The sequence below is a fragment of the Otolemur garnettii genome, unplaced genomic scaffold (assembly GCF_000181295.1).
Source record: "Otolemur garnettii isolate 467f Iridium unplaced genomic scaffold, OtoGar3 scaffold00050, whole genome shotgun sequence".
Lineage (NCBI taxonomy): Eukaryota > Metazoa > Chordata > Mammalia > Primates > Galagidae > Otolemur > Otolemur garnettii.
Window position 1 is genome coordinate 5,172,337 of NW_003852445.1, and position 17,494 is coordinate 5,189,830.

Sequence of the window (17,494 nt, forward strand, 5' to 3'; positions counted from 1 at the left end):
AAAAAAAAAAAAAAAAGAAATCTCAGTTCTTAAGGGAATGTATGTTAAGGGATAAATAAATTAAGTAAAATAAATAATGTACTAGACAGGGCTAACAGTAAAAAACAAATTAGGGAAGAGGAATATATTTTTGTGAGGGCGGGGGAAGAGTTTTGTTGAAATACATGTAGGATGGCCCAGGCAGACCTTACCAAGAAGCACAGGTAACATTTGTGTCAAAATGCTTTATGTTATGAATAAGGCATTGTATTTTAGTTTGTATGTTCAGATCTGAGTATTCTTAAAGTAGAATGAATTTTTCTTCTTGGTTCAGTTCTTAATGCTACATTATATAAGATCTTGGACTTTTTGATTTGGTGAATTGTATCAAAATGTGCATTAATGATAGTTGTAAACCACAAATTGCCAGTGATTCCTTCATTTATTCAAAAAGACCTTTATTTTCACCCCTCCCCAACACCAACTCTAGCTTTGACTTTACATACCTTTATTTTTTATTCTCTTTCATTCTTTTCATCTTTACTGTCCTGTATCTAATCCTTATGTCCTTTGTCTTTATCTTTTTCTCAAGGGCAGTCATTTCTATCTGTTGGCTTATTGAGTTCTTCCTGGTTCATCAGAAGCAACATGCATTGAACTTAATTAAATTCTCTCCTCTCTTGTACATTCATAAATATGGAACTGTCAAGAATTGGATATGAGGAGTTTATGTCGAGTAGAGAATTTACATAGACATCTCGTTAGTCCTCAAGAAACAATAATGGCAGGGAAAAGTTATTATGGTCATAAGTAAGTCACAGAAAAATAGGAAAATTGGGTTAAAGAAAGTACTTTAGGCAAATCATTTTATAAACAATTGGAGTTAGGAGAAATGCTGTTAATAACATCCACCTTGGCTCGGCGCCTATAGCTCAACCGGCTAAGGCGCCAGCCACGTACACCTAAGGTGGCGGGTTCGAATCCCCAGCCCGGACCCGCCAAACAACAATGACGGCTGCAACCAAAACATAGCCGGGCGTTGTGGAGGGCGCCTGTGGTCCCAGCTACTTGGGAGGCGGAGGCAGGAGACTCTCTTGAGCCCAGGAGTTGGAGGTTGCTGTGAGCTGTAATGCCACGGCACTCTGCCCAGGGGGACAGCTTGAGGCTCTGTCTCAAAAAAATAAAAATAAAAATAAAAAAATAACATCCACCTTGAGCTACAAGGGCCAAGCCTGTTAAATATTTTTGTGTCAGTTGATATGATCACATCTTCAGCCCATGATAGATTACATTGATTTTTGAACCAGCCTTGTATATCTGCAATAAATCCCAATTAGTCATGGTGTCTAATTTTTTGTATATTGTTGGATTTGATTTGCTGATGTTATGTTGAATTTTGCATTTAAATTCATGAGAGATTCTGGTCTGTAAGATTTTTATCTTTCTGTTCCGTCTTTGTCTAATACTGGTATCAAGGTTATACTGGCTTCATTAAAATAAGTTGGGAAGTGTTACTATTTTTTTTCCTGGAAGAGATTTTGTAAAATTGGTGTATGTTTCTCTTTATATGGTATAATATTCCAGTGAAACTATTTCAGTGTGGAGATCTTTTCAGAAGATTTAAAATTACAAATTCAGTTTCTTTGTTACAGGACTGTTCAGGTTATTGATTTTGTCTTGGTTCAGTTTTGATACTGTTGTGATTTGGGATCCTTTTTTCCCAAGTTGTCTAATTTATGAGCATAAAGTTGTTCTTAGCAACTCAGTTATTTTTAAAAGCTACAGGATGTTTAGAAATATTTTGTTTCCTTCCTGTAACCGGTGATTTATGTCTTTATACATTGAATTTGTCTTGGTAGAGATAAGTTAATTATATTGATTTTTTTTTTTAATGCAAGTTTTTGTTTCACTAATTTTTCTCATTTACTATTTTCATTGATTCCTGTTATTTGTTTTCCTTCTGCTTGCTTTGGGCTTATTTTGTTCCTCTTTTTCTTGTTCCTTGAGGTAGGAACGTCACTTACTGATTTGAGACCTTTCATCCTTTCAAATGTCCAAAGACTTGAAAAGGTTTCCTTTCACTGCAGTATAAAGTTTTCACTTTATAAAGTTTAATCTTATTTACTAAATTATTCATATCTTACATTTCTTCTTTTTGTTAACTTTAACTCTCAATAGCTGAAGATCTCCAACTATCAGTATATTTTCAGATATTTTTCTGTTTCTAAATCAGTGTTCTCAACCTTCCTAATGCTGCAATGTATTTTCATTGTTACAAAGGGGTCGCAACCAACAGGTTGAGAACCACTATTCTAAATGTTTATGTTATAGAGGCATTGCAGTATAAATTGGTTTATGGAGATATGTGGCTGTTAAATCCTTCATTATTGAGATTGATTCATCAAAATTATGTGGGGCTCTCTCCAAATTATAGAGACCCAATTGAGGGAGAATAGAGTTGTTTTAAGGTTATTTAATTTTATTCTGGAAGTTCACATATCTAGCAGTCTGTGGGGACTTGGGAAAGAGCTGATTTGCCCAATCAAAAATTGTTCTTTAGTGTGCCTGCCAGAAGTTAGAACTGCATCTTAATAGGAGTCTGTTTTGACAGTTCCCTCCTCTTATTGCTGGCAGTAATCCCCTTCAGTCTCTCAAGAGGTGGTGACATGGTACTTTGGTCACTAGTACTTGATGTATTTTCCAGAGGGAATGGTAGAATCCCAGTGTATCTCACCTCCCATGACCCCATCCCTTTCATTTCTTGCTTTTTACTTATTCAATCTCTTTAATGTTACAGGTCTCTAGTGGTTTTCTTTTTTGCTTTTCACTTAGTTTTGGTAAGTTTTAGTTTTTAAGGAAATTGGCTATTTGACATGTATTTGGGTTCATAAAACTTTTTGCTGTACTCTATTACTTTTTATATTTTTGCTATGCCTTCAGTTTTGTCCTTTTTTTCATTCTTAACATAGTTTATTTGTACTTCTGCTTTTTTCTTGTTGGTCGTCAGTTTCACTGGTCTTTCCAAAGAATTTACTTTTGACAGATACTCCCAAAAACTTTTGTGCACCTTTTACCCAATTTTTTTAAAGTTTGTCTCATTGATTTTCTCTGTCCCCCAAGGCACACAGACTCTCACACTCACACTCTGTTACTTTTTCAGAACTCTTTAAATATATCAGTATCCTCTGAACAAGGAAAGATACTCTCTTGTGAAATCAGAGTTAATATGTTTAGGAAACAACACAAATACAATATTTTAACGTAATAGTCCACACACCAGTCTTGACAACTAGCCTAATAAAATATTAAAAGAGTACTGGCCAGTTATTTTGTAGAATGTTTCTCAGTTTGGATTTGTCTAATGAATCCCTGTGATTAGATTTGTTACACATCCTTGCCCAGAATATATATAACATCCTGTAACTAGGAAGTAAAAGAGTACTCAAATAAAAGGTAGAATCATGTTGAAAGTTCTAAGAGTCAGCATGAAGGAGATCCCTCTGGTTAATTAAATTAGGATAATTCTAATGCATTGACTAAAACAGTAATCCATGTTATCCATATTCTAACTGACAAAGGTAATTCATACCAATAGTAATCCATACGCTTTTATTTCTTAATCCTTTCTTTTGGTTTATTATATTCACTTTTAGTGTTTTTTTTTTTTTTTTTGAGACAGTTTCATTTATTAACCCTTGGTAGAGTGCTATGGCGTCACAGCTCACAGCAACCTCCAGCTCCTTGGGCTTAGGTGATTCTCTTGCCGCCTCCCAAGCAACTAGGACTACAGGCACCTGCTACAATGCCTGACTATTTTTTAGTTGCAGTTTGGCCAGGGCTGGGTTTGAACCCACTACCCTTGGTATATAGGGCTTGTGCCTTACCCACTGAGCCACAGGCACTGCCCTTTTTGGGGGGGGGAGGGGACAGATTCTGACTTTGTCATCCTCTGGTAGAGTGCCATGGCGTCATAGCTCAGAGCAATGTCAAACTCTTGGTCTCAAGCCATCCTCCTGCCTCAGCCTTCCAACTAGCTGAGACTACAGATGCCCACCACAATGCCTGGCCGTTTTTTAGAGACAGGTCTCACTATTGCTCAGGCTGGTCTTGAACTCCTGATCTCAGGCAATCCACCCACCTCAGCCTCCCCAGAGTGCTAGGATTATAGGCATGAGCTACCATGCCCAGCACACTTTTAATTTTTAAGGTGAACATTGAGTTTGTTTTCAGATCTTTATTTCCACTCTAAGCATTTTAGACTATAGATTTCCTTTTTAAATTCTGGCTTAGTTATACCACATGAATTTTTATATGTAGCATTTCATTATCTTTTGATTTTCAGGGTTTTCTAATTCTCTTTTTTTTTTTTTGATTCATTAGTCATTGAGCAGTAAGTACAATTTTTTTCAATGAATATTTAAAGCAGTTAAATTTTTATTGTATTGTATTTTTATTTAGCCTTATTAGAGAATATAGTGTATGTGTTAACAATTCTTATATATTTGTCAAAATATATTTTATGTTGTGAGTAAATGAATAATTTATTTAAATATTCCATGTATTTATAGGCATTTCATGCAATTGTATGTGTATGTCCCATAGGTCAAACTTTTTGATACTGATATTTAAATCTGCTTAGCCTTTACTGATTTTGCATCTATTTCATCTATCAATTATTTGTCAGCTTTTTCTTGTGATTCTTTTATTTTTGCTTAATAAGGACCTGTGGTTGTATTAAGTGGACTTTATTTTTTAGATGTTCTTGCTTAAGAGTCTATTTTATCACTGTCAGCATCCTCTACCTTTTGGTAATTTCAGGCTAATTTCTAGGTACATACTTTTTCCTTTTCATGTAGTCATGTATCTTGGACTCCAGTTCATTCGTCAACTTATATGTTTATTCTAATTTTTATTATTTGCATATGTATATGCTTTTAACTCATATCTATTCATGTACTTATTTCAGGAGGAAAAAAATAGGAGTGGGGACTTACTGGAATTTGGAAACTATAGATACTGGTATTCCAGTTACTGACCTATCAAGAGTGAAAATAAAAGTATGTGTGTGTACACATCTATCAAATATGTGATGCCTTTGGTAATAACTATTTAGTAATGCAAAAATCACGTGTGTTAAAATAATGTGCTATAAATGGGAAAAGGTAATACGTTTTTCTCTTTTCCTTCTTCCTTTTCCCTTTTCCCCTCCATTTTTGTGGTAGCTGGCTGAACTACTCTTTTGCAAGAATCACTGCCCTTTTTACTACTGTTACTTTTATTAATTTCTCAAGTCCCACTCAGCTCAGAACACAGCTAGACAAATTTGTAATAGACAATTATAAAAATGTATATTTGATAACCACAGAATTCCTTACTTATGGAATGTCGTAGTATCTTTCATAAAGGGTACTGGCTTTTATATCATCCAGAAAATGGAAGTTCATAAAATGAAGCAATTATTTGAGATGCCAGTTTTTGACTTTGGTTTTTAGCAAGTAATTTAATTTCAATTTGGAATTTTTATTTTTAAAGTGAAATGATTTTTTATTGGATACAAAGGTATTTTAAGAAGTTAATTAGTAAAAATTTTATGTCTAGTTACCATCCATACTAGTTAGATAACACTATTTGTAAACATGCAATTATCTATTTGTAAGGTAGCAACTATAATAAAATGTATAGTAGTTAAAAAGTATATATTTACTTTTGCTTTCCTCTTCCAAACTATTAGCTGTTATTAGTGAAACAAAAATGTACTTATACCCATTTTTGGCTGGATCTCTTTTAAATGTTTCTGGCAAACAGTACAGTAATTTTATCATGGGAGTTTGGCTGTATATTTCCCAAAATAACTTAGAATTTATCTTCAGAAGTTGTAGTTATTTAGTGACCACAGTTCCTCCACCCCTTTGTTTCCTTTATAAATTGTTGCCCTGAAACTTTTTTCAGATGATTTAAAAATGTTGGAGATTGAAGCATTTATACTGCTTTTAGAATCCATTAACTTATTCTTCAGAATCTATTCACATAAGCTCTTTGAAGTGTTGAATACCTGTAGTTATCATTCAGACTTCTCCATCTCTCATGCTTCAAAAGGGTTTCCCCTCAAATAATGACCTAGCCTCTTATAGCAACTTACCTATGATAGGCCAGTGGCATCACTTTGTGACCAATATTACTATCACTGCTAATATTTACTAAAGATTTATGATATGTCAGACACTACTTTGAGTACTTTCTGTATTACCTCATTTAATTCTCAAAAGTCAGCTGGGTAGTAAGTGGTGGAGGTTGGATGAAACCCAGCTGGTCTTGCCTATAAAGCCCACAAGCTTATCTAATGACTATAGTAAATTTCTCTTACACAGTACTAAGTTTTTCTTCTTCCTAGGAAGGTGTATGTGTCATGTTCCTGCCCCTTTTACTTTTTTATAGCTCAGTTATTTATTTTGGACAGTTTTTATTCATGTAAAAGTCCATTCCCTTTAACCATTTTTCTTCTTTTGCTCCAATTCTTAGCCTGGTAGTGTGACAAAACCATTTGTTTTCCATCCCTCTCTTCATCTGTATCAGATTTGAATAAATTTATGCCAAGAGTATTTTTATTTTTTAAACTTCAGAAAACTTCAGTAAACTTACTTGTTCATCTGTTTTTTTAATAATTAACATCTGTTTAACTTTAACAGAAGAAAGAATAAAACAGTTTTTTAAAAATTTGTTCTTTTTATCACTAGATTGGAAGACTTACAGATCTTCTTAAAATATTCTTAGCTCTAGGCGCCAGCCACGTACACCTAAGGTGGCGGGTTTGAATCCCCAGCCCGCCATACAACGGCTGCAACCAAAAAATAGGCAGGCGTTGTGGCGGGCGCCTGTGGTCCCAGCTACTTGGGAGGCAGAGGCAGGAGACTCGCTTGAGCCCAGGAATTGGAGGTTGCTGTGAGCTGTAATGCCACGGCACTCTACCCAGGGGGACAGCTTGAGGCTCTGTCTCAAAAAAAAAAAATATATTCTTAGCTCTAAAAGTATTTAGCTAGAAATGAATTTAAGTGTGTGTGTCTTAATTAACATAGATCTGTTTAAATCTGTGTTGGAATGCAAGGCTGTTCTATCAAATACACCTCCATAATTATGTTTTCCTCTTTTATTGTTATAGTGACCTTCCTAAAGCTGGCTCCAGCCAGTCTCTTTGCAACAATTCTATTCTATTCAACTCTGGTTAGATCTATTGGTATGTAGAAGTGTGGTTTTTTTTTTTTTAATATAGTCAATATAAACATTTACGTGCTTTATTTGTAGTTTTTACTAATTTGAATTTTTTCATTATTCTCTTTTTTTTAGTTGATAATCTTTATTTCTAATCCCAGTAGACTTGTAGATGATCAGAAGTTTCTCTAATTTGTTCTTCTGTTAATTAGCCACATTATTAATGAATCAACTAAAGGTTATAGATGTCAATCATATTACTTTAACAACATAATCATTGTAGTTATCTTGTTGATTCAGTCTTATACTTAATATTCCCTTTGTACCAGCTGTTTATACTCTTGACATATTTTCTGTTTATTAATTTGATAGGAACTATAAAACTCAGCATGGTCCACTAATCTGCTTTTAAATTATCTGTATTCTCTAATATATAAATGTCATTCAAGATTACCATGGGAGCCTAATGAAATTCAAGTATTTCCAGAACTGTTTAATCCCAGCAAGAAGTTTATTCACCCATTAATTAGAATTAGGGATATATTTCTAGTTTAAAAACTATAGACTGGCTTGCCACCCGTAGCACAGTGGTTACAGCACCAGCCACATACACCGGAGGCTGGCAGGTTCGAACCTGGCTCAAGCCAGCTAAACAATGACAACTGCAACAAAAAATAGCCCTGCGTTGTGGCAGGTGCCTGTAGTCCCCGCTACTGGGGAGGCTGAGGCAAGAGAATGGCTTAAGCCCAAGAGTTGGAGGTTGCTGTGAGCTGTGACACCATGGCACCCTACTGAGGATGACCTAGTGAGACTCTGTCTCAATAAATAAATAAATAAATAAATAAAAACTATAGAGTGAATATTTTTAAGGTAATGTTATTAATAGCTTCTAGCAGTTGCCTTTAGGATCGCCTTAAGGATTCAGAGTTATTTATTTCCTTACTTTACTGCTTCTCTTACAAAGAAGCTCTAAGAGTAAGTGGTGTATTCTGGAAGAGTGCAATAACCATTTTAGGCCTATAGGGTAGAATACCTTTTAATTTACTATGTTAGGAATAAACAGGTACAAATCCCGGTTAGCCATAAATACTTTATCCCTTTAACTTACTTCTCCTATAGCGTGAATATTCACTTTGCAATATTGATTGGGTTGGTTGCTTATAACCTCTTGGCAAAGATATAAGTGCAAAGATATAAGTGCTGTTTTCTACAATTTTTTTGTAAATTATGCCAAACACAGATATGGTAAGCATGGAATTCTGCTGCTTATATGTCTGCTTCGTATGTTAACATTACTGTTATCTTAGGATACAGAATTAAGGTAGTGAAAACTGTGATGGGTTAAAGTCAGAACACATTGTTCTGACATAGTTGAAAAATGGCAGTGAAAAAGAATGCAGCAGAACTCTAGTTTTAAGAATCTTTCTAGCCATAAAAATTATTTTTGCTTCTCTGGCCTGTAGATTAAGTATTAACTGCACGATTGGTAAAAGTCTTTCAAGACTTTCTTCCTACATTTTTGTGGTACAACTTTCAATTCCATTGATTATTATTTATTAGTTTGACAGTTTATCTCTTGCTTAACAAGGTATATTATGTATTGTCCTTAATGTATGAGTGTGCATCTTTTTAATGCTGCTTAAAATCAAAAGCAAAATACCTTTCTAATATGTGTCTTAAATGGATAAGAAATTGGTATACTTTGGACACAGAGGCTGTGGGAATTGTGCGAATGCTGAGTAATGCAGAGTCTTCTAGGAGGCTTATTCTAAAAATTATCTACAAAGCCATTGAGAGATTATGCCAACAAATTACCTGCCTTTACCTGTTCCTAAATCCATGATAGCTACTGCCATAGAATCCTTTTCTTAAAGGATAGGTTAATGTTACATTAAATGTATAATATCAACAGCAAAATATTTTGTGTTCTTTCTTTTTTTGTGTGTGGGGTTGTAGGGGAGCCTTACTCTCTCACCCTGCCTAAAGTACATTGTATCTCACTGCAACCTCAAACTCTTGGGCTCAAGTGATCTTTCTTCCTTAGCACCCCTAAGAAGCTGGGACTACAGGCATACACCACCATGCCTGGCTGATTTTTTTCCACTTTTCTGTAGAGATAGGTTTTCACTCTTTCTCAGGCTGGTCTTAAACTCCTGACCTCAAGTGATCCTCCTGCCACAGCCTTCCAGAATGTTAAGGTTACAGGCATGTGCCCACCACATTTGGCCTATTTTCTGATACTTTGTAGATAAAAGTAAATAACAAAAAGTTGATATGAGGTTTAAACTCAGTATTTTCAAGACTTGAGGGTGGAACATAGGTATTTGTAAGAATTAGAAATCTAGGTAATCATCCTTTCCGTTTCCTTAGTGCATTTTGAAGCTCATTTATAAAATTTTTTTGGAGACAGATCTAACTCTTTCATCATGGTTAGAGTGCTGAGGCATGACAGCTCACAGTAGCCTCACACTCTTGGACTTGAGCAGTCCTCTTGCCTCAAAGCCTCGTAAGTAACTGGGACTACAGGCCTGTGACACTATGCCCGGCTAGATTTTCTATTTTTAGAAATAGAGATGGGGGTCTCACTCTTGCTCAGGCTGGTTTCAAACTCCTGTGCTCAAGTGATCCACCTACCTCAGCCTCCCAGAGTGCTGAGATTATAGGCATGAGCCTCTGGCTCTATAAAACATATAACATTTGAAAAGAAGAGGTGGAGATGAATGTAGCTTATGTTGACATTTTATTTATCTAAGAGTAAACAATTCCAGTATTTTGGAAAATTGAAGAGAAGGGCTAATTCAGTAATATTTGCATGTATTAAAAAAGACATCAAATTATGAAAAGCAAAACTCTTGACAATTTTATTACATTGCCTACAAACAGGCAGAACTGAATCTTAGTTTCTTGGTTATTTATTCATGAATTAAGAAGTCTTAACTACTAAGAATTATTGTATTCAGTGTATAATGGCAACTTTTCAACAGTTGACTTTCAGTAGGGGACAGAGGCAATTATTTGTAGCGTTCACATACTCCCATCTTGGCTGCTTTCATTCTACGTGATGCCATTGCATATGGCCCTGGGAAGAAATGAACAATAGTATAGCCTTATGTAGTATTTTCACTATACAGATATGGTAGACATAAACTCCCCCAAGAACACAGGTAATTGTAAAATACGGTAAAATAATTAGGAAGTGGCAAGTTTTGAGAGTTTATTACTTTGTTTTGAATGTAGTTAATTTCATTGTAAAGTTATATAATTTCGCTTTCAATAATGACTTATAAAATATTTGAAAATTTAATATCTGGCTCTTAGGGGCCAGTACTAACTGGCTCTAGCAAACTAGTGCTTGTGTTGAAACTGAATCACTCTAAAGTATAAATCAGGTCCCCAACCCATGATCTCTGTGTGAGTTTCTAGAGGAGTGCATAAAGTCTATAACAAAAAATGTGTAGTTGCATGGATTTTTTTGAAGAAATACTTGTTGAGTACCTAATATATATCTGCTACTGTACTTAAAGGTTTGGACATACACTGATGGCCAAATGTTGCATAGTCTCTGCCCTTATGTGGTTTATGTATTAATGAGGGAGACAGGCATTAATTAAACAATCACTCAAATTTCAAAATTACGGATACATTTAATAATGTGTATCAGAGGCCTTATCCAGTCTAAGAGTCCAGGAAGTGCCTTCCTCAGAAGTTATGTATATGAGTTGAAAGCTTTTTTGTTGGTGTTCTTATATTCTTAAGTTGAGATCTTAAAAGATAGATAGGAGGTGTTAATAAGGTAAAGATGAAGGAAGGGACTCTACAATACTGCAAAAGCGCAAGCTTTGAAGGGTGTGAAGGAAAATCAGTGCAATTTGAGCATAGAGAGTCGAGGACAATGGGAAGTAAGAATGGAACTCAGGTAGACAAAGACCAACTTTGTCATGCAGGGCCTAATAGGTCTTGAACATTGAGAATATCTTGAAGATATTGAAGAAAGGGAATGGTCTAATAAGACTTTTATTTTTTGTAAAGACTACTACTGTACCTTCAGAATAGTGAAATTATATGAGGTGATTATGAACATCTTATAAGTAGATGAATTATCATCCAAGTGATAATGGTGCTTGTAATAGGGTAGAAGTTGTGAAAAGATATTTAATCTTTTACTAATTTTAGTTTTTGATTAATTAGATTAATTACAAGAATATTTAATAGACCCATTTTTGTTCTATAAGGTAATAACAATATTTATTTAAAATATACCATGAACATTGACAAAAGACGAAGGCTGAGAAGCTGTTTTAGATGTACTGAAAGAGACCTCATAGCTAAATATGATGCATGATCCTGTGATGGATGGACCCTGCACTGGAAATTTTTTATGGAGAAAGTTGGAATGTGGACTGTAGGTTAGATAAGTGTTGTATTTCTGAATTACTGTACTGTGATTACATAAGAATAGCATTGCTTCTAGGAAATATACTCAAGTATATGTTAACAAGCAATGAGTGTAATATATGCAACCTTCTTTGAAATAGTTCAGAATATAATGTTTATGCGTGGATATATACAGAAAGAATGTTAAAATTTAGTGTGGCAGATGTGGGTAAGGAACACAGGAATTTTCTATATTCTTGTTACTTTTGTAGAAATTTGAAATGATTTCAAACTAAAAATGAAAAAAGCAGGCAAAGAAATATTGTCTCCTACATGACACAGAACTTTTATATGAATGCATATACAGCCATAAATGATGAGATGTTCAGTATTGCTATTCCTGTTTTAGAGATGAGGAAGCATTAAAATGTCAGGTAACTCACTTAAATGCATAGTCTGAGAAGATAGGAAAGTGAGTATTTTATCTGTTACTACTGTTTCTAAGCATTAACTCTTGAAATAAAATATTAATAATCTTTTAAGCAATATGTAATATAAGAAAGTGACTTTAAAAAGTTAGTTTCTACTATCATCACCTTCTTCTTTTCCAGAACTAATTCCTGATATATTCTTGGGGAAATTTTGTATGAATAAGAGTGAGTGAGTGAGTGTGTGTATTCTTTAAAATGGGAGTATAATAAACATACTATTTAAAATATACATGGCTCTTTTTAAGGGAAAGGATCTTGCTCAGTTGTCCAGACTAGAGTATGGTGGCTTGATCATAGCTATCTGCAACCTTGCATTCCTGGGCTGATGTGATCTTTCTGCCTCAGCTTCCAGTAGCTAGGGCTATAGATACCCACCATTATTCACCTAGTTTTTTTGTAGAGGTGTGGTCTCACTATGTTGCCCAGACACATCTTATCTCCTGGCTTTAAGTAAGCCTCCTGCTTTAGCCTCCCAAAGTATTGGGATTACAGACGTAAACCACTGTGCCTGGCCTGCATGATCTTTTTAAATCTCATCTTAATCTCTTTATCGAGTGATGTTGTGAAATTAAGTAGCAATGTATTTTTATTAATTTACTAAAAATATTTATTAAATTATTTGATAATGTATTAAAAATAACAGCTTTTCTTGCTTCAGTTTGTATCTTAGAACTACATTAGATGAATTTGATGCGTGTATATTAATTTTTGGCATTTGGCTATTGGCAGGTGGTTTTGGAATGTATGCTTAAAAAAGACCTCATTTATAATAAGGTCACTCCAACATTTCACCACTGGAAGATTGATGACAAGAAGTTTGGCCTTACCTTTCAAAGTCCTGCTGATGCTAGGGCTTTTGATAGAGGCATTCGAAGAGCTATAGAGGATATTTCTCAAGGTAGGTATTCTCGACTATTTTCTTAACTTATCTATTAGTTATATATAGTAGAGGTTTTTGATCTTAAAGTTGACCCAGAGTAGCTCTTGAACTTAAGCAAATCAGCTTTTGTGATATATGACCAAGATTTGAAAGCTTACAACAAGTGAAGATAAAAAAAGTCCCCATAGCCTGATTTATATTTGTCACATCATCTATTATTGTATGCATTCTCTTGAGCCCATTGACGGGGTTAAGAGAACTAGCCTTCAGATAATTCAAATGTTGTAAAGTAAGAGCTTGGAGAAGAGGGGAACTGTAAGGTAGAGCTATCAAAATGCCAAGTAGGTATTGTATGTGTGATTATTATGCCAGTTTTACCCCTTTTGTGGTAATTAGATAAAGAGAGAACTTGTAATATTGAAAAATATGTAGACTCTAGTTATTCAATGACAAAAATACTTGATTGAGTTAATTATTGAGGATCAACAGAGACCACAACCCCATCTATTCTATCCCTTTCTATATTTTGCCAGTCTATTAAGATGATTAACTCTAAAGCATACAGGTTTTGAATGGAAGAAGAATTGTTTTTCATGTAAGACTGGCTTTTTGTTTAAATAAAAATCACATTAAAACCTATTTCTCAGAAAGGAAGAAATAACTAAGACTTGTTTTTTTGGCTTGAATTAGGAAAATTGTCTCTATTAATAACTTTCATTATATAGTGACTGAATTAAAATGTGTTAGACTACATTTATGACTTCCAGCAATCCCATTTTCTTTTACTTAGGCTTCCATGACAGTAAGAATAAGCTATGCTACTTTTTCCAAAGGTCAAATGTCTTACCCTATGCCTACTCATGCTGGCTTTGTCTTCTTGAAGGTAGCATAAACTTAGAATACTTTGATAGGACAAATCCTTTTTGACTAATTTATTGGTACTAAAGATACTCTTGAGTGCTATAAAAACCTGTACAGACACATTGATGCACAGAAGCCAATAGCAACAATTGGCCATTAAGTATCAATAGTAGGTTAAGATTCATTTGTTTTATCTCTTAACTAAAGCATCTAAAATACTTGTTTGGTGTGCTAAATATGTTTCCTGGTCAGAGCATTTAGAAAAATTGCATACCTCATCTAAACAACCAGAGCAGTATATGACGCATATAATCTGCCTAGCCATTTGAGTTTGGGGGAGAAGTCTAGGGTAGGGATTGTTGGAAATAGTGTACTTTCAGAGAAAACGTCTCTTTAATAAGTAACTAGAAATGTACCTGTAGAAGGGGGGAGAAAGAACCACTTTGTTCTCTGTTAATTCTAACAAAGGGGCACGTACAAGTGGCCAATATCTCATTGGTTGCCAGGCAGTCCAGAATGGTCTCTGATAAATCTCAGAAACTGTTGTAATGACATAGTCATTAATACTGAAAGTCAGACCAAAATTCTATGTTTGATTATCTTTTATCTGTTTTCCTAGGATGCCCTGAATCAAAAAATGAAGCTGAGGAGTCAGATGACTTACAAGTAAGTGGTTTGGCTTCAAAGGAATTTCTAAACATAAAAGATGTGGAGGAAATTACTAGCCTTAATAAACTCACAGATTATTAAGAAAATTTTGAAGACACTGTATTTGCCATGGTACTCCAGAGAAAAGAACCAGTGCAGCATCCTCAATCTGAAAAAGCTCCAAAATTTGAAACTTTGAGTGCTGACGTGACACCACAGGTAGTAAATTCCATACCTGGCCTTCATGTGATGAAATGTAGTCAAAACTTTGTTTCACAAAAAAAATAAAAAATATTACATGAAATTACTTTCAATCTGTGTTTACAAGGTTAATATGAAACTTAAATGAATTCAGTATTTAAACTTAGTTACCATTCTTAAGATATCTTGTTATGTATATACAAATATTCAAAAATCAAAAATCTGAAACAGTCTGGTTCCTAGTATTTCGGATAAGGGATACCTAACCTATATATAGAAAGAAAAGTTCTTATTGTTTGTTTTTTAAAGGAATTAGCTCACAAGATTGTGGGGTTAGTAGGGTGGGCAGGTATGTTGGAAATTGGCACTGGTTGATGTTGCAGTCTTGCAACAAAAGGCAATCTCTAACCAAAAATCCATTCTCTTGGGAGGACCTCAGTCTGTTCTCCATGGCCTTCACAACTGATTGGATGAGGCTATCCATATTACAGAGGAGAATCTCCTTAGTGTCTATTAATTTAAATGTTAGTCATATCTAAATATTGCCTTCACAGCAGCATCTACACTAGTGTTTGACCAAACAACTGAGTTCAATAGCATAGCCAAATTGACACATAAAATTAATCTTTCAAGACATTTCATTTCCCAGAAAAGAAAATAAAAAGAGAAGGTATTTATATTAAAAATTCACAGAAAAGGAATTACAAATTGCTAATAAAGCTTATAGATACTGTTACATTTTAGCTCACTGGTAATCAGCAGGTAGTATAAATTAAATTAACATTTTGCATTATACCAGATGGCCAAAAGTTTAAAACAATGATATTGCCCCATCCTGCATCTCTAAGATTGACAGATGTCCTACTGAAGAAATTGCAGATTGGTACATTTTTTCTTAGAAAGCAGTTTTGCAATATATATTAAAGGCTTAAAAGTAGAAATACTCATGCCTATTGACCTAATAATTCAATTTCCAGTAATGTATACCAAGGGAATAGAGATGCACAAAAAGTTTTTACACACAGATTTTATTTTACGCACACAGACACACACACACACACACACACACACACACACATATATAAAGTGAAAGATTTTATTGGTATAACTAAGAAACTAGCTAACATGAGATAATGGAAATGATCAAAGACTTTAAGGTATATCTGTCATGTAACCACTGTTACATTGTTCATGAATTTACCTGCAATGTATTGAGCAAAAGAAACAAAAATTATACAGTGTTATCCTCATTACTCAGCTAAAATGATAAATGTTTTTGGTTCCCTTTAAATTGCAGAAATCTGAGCTAAATATAGTGTTTTCTTTTTAATGTTTTTCTGTGTTTTTTAGTTTGCTGTGAAACAGTAAAAGAACCTGAATATGTGTACATGTTATATTAACATTCTAGCAATTCTGTTGTTTTAAAAAATAGTTGTGAGTTAACAACATGGCAAAATAGTTCGTGTACATAATTATTTTAATACTTTAAAAGTCAGAAAACAGAAATATAGTTATTTTAGAAAATTTCAGATACATAGCAAAATTTAAGGGGAAAAACATAAATTTGTTCCATTCATAATACCTTCCATATATATTTTAAATATGGTTTTTGATTTTTTTATACATATATGCATAAACATGTAATAGGATAGTGTCATTATACCATAGTCTTCCCTTTTCACTTAAATACATAGTAGTATTTTCTGTGTCCTTAAATACTTTTCAAGTTTATGGTTTTTTACGTACGTTTTTTAAAATGCATACATTCTAAATACCCATCTTTTATGTTTGAGAGTTCTTAGATATGTGTATAATATGTCAATTCTCTTGAAGATTAAGTATTATTTTTTAAATACAGTGAGTTAAAGTTAATAGATATAAGAAATGTGTAATATGATACAAAAATAAATATATTTTTAGTTAGGTGTTTCCCAAAGTTCCTTTTGTTCTGATATCAATCAAAATATGGGGCTGGAAGTAGTGCAAACGTTTTTATAATACCTCCTTTGTGGTGAAAATAATTTGTTTAGAATTTGGTTTCTTAAAAAAAGGAGTTTTCACATACTAATGCTATGTTCCTTAATGATTATTCATTTTTATATTCTGATTTAGTTTCACTTAATTATACATATAGCATTGTATTTTTTTTTAAAAAACTGCTATAAGACATGATTGTTTAGAAGACTTTGTCAGTCAATCAGTGGATTTTGTAAAAACCATAGTCTGTTTTCATAATCATGTTCACTACTAGTAGCATGTATATTAGGACTTTGATATAAAGTAAAAACAGTGAAAGGACATGACTGAGAAATGATAGGTTTGTCACAGAGGCATGCAAAATAGTAAAAAGAAATAAGGAGAAGAAAGCTGGTAGAGAAGTTTACTGTATAGCAAAAGCAGCAAGAGAACTGTTCTGTTGTTAGCTCCTCGGGGTCCCTACTTCATGTTAAGGTGTCTCTAGTGCCCTCAATCCAACAGTTAATACTCAAATACACACACAGCCCCTGTCCCTATACACACAGTTGTTTATGTCTTAGCTTTATTATACACTAGAGTACTTGCTTAGTTTTTATTTTCATAATGAAATAGAAAATATGCGGTGTCACTAGAGACCCCACTAATAGGCTTCTATTTAAATATAATTTTAATAAGAGCAATTTTATATTTAGTGTTTTGTTTTTTTGAGACAGATCCTTAAGTTGTTGCCCTGGGTAGAGTGCCGTGGCATCACAGCTCACAGCAGCCTCCAACTCCTGGGCTTAAGCGATTATTTTACCTCAGCCTCCCAAGTAGCTGGGACTACAGGCACATGCCACAACACCCAGCTATTTTTTGGTTGTACTTGTCATTGTTG

At 34.0% G+C, this 17,494-nt stretch overlaps 1 protein-coding gene across 1 annotated transcript in view; it reads left to right on the forward strand.

Moving 5' to 3' along the window:
* The window catches only part of SPRED1 (sprouty related EVH1 domain containing 1), a 114,260-nt gene that overhangs the window by 65,682 nt on the left and 31,084 nt on the right, over nucleotides 1-17,494 (forward strand). The window contains exons 3-4 of the mRNA XM_003791698.3: nucleotides 12,780-12,948; nucleotides 14,411-14,457. Of these exons, the coding sequence (XP_003791746.1) occupies nucleotides 12,780-12,948; nucleotides 14,411-14,457 (216 nt within the window). The remainder of the gene's footprint in view (nucleotides 1-12,779; nucleotides 12,949-14,410; nucleotides 14,458-17,494) is intronic.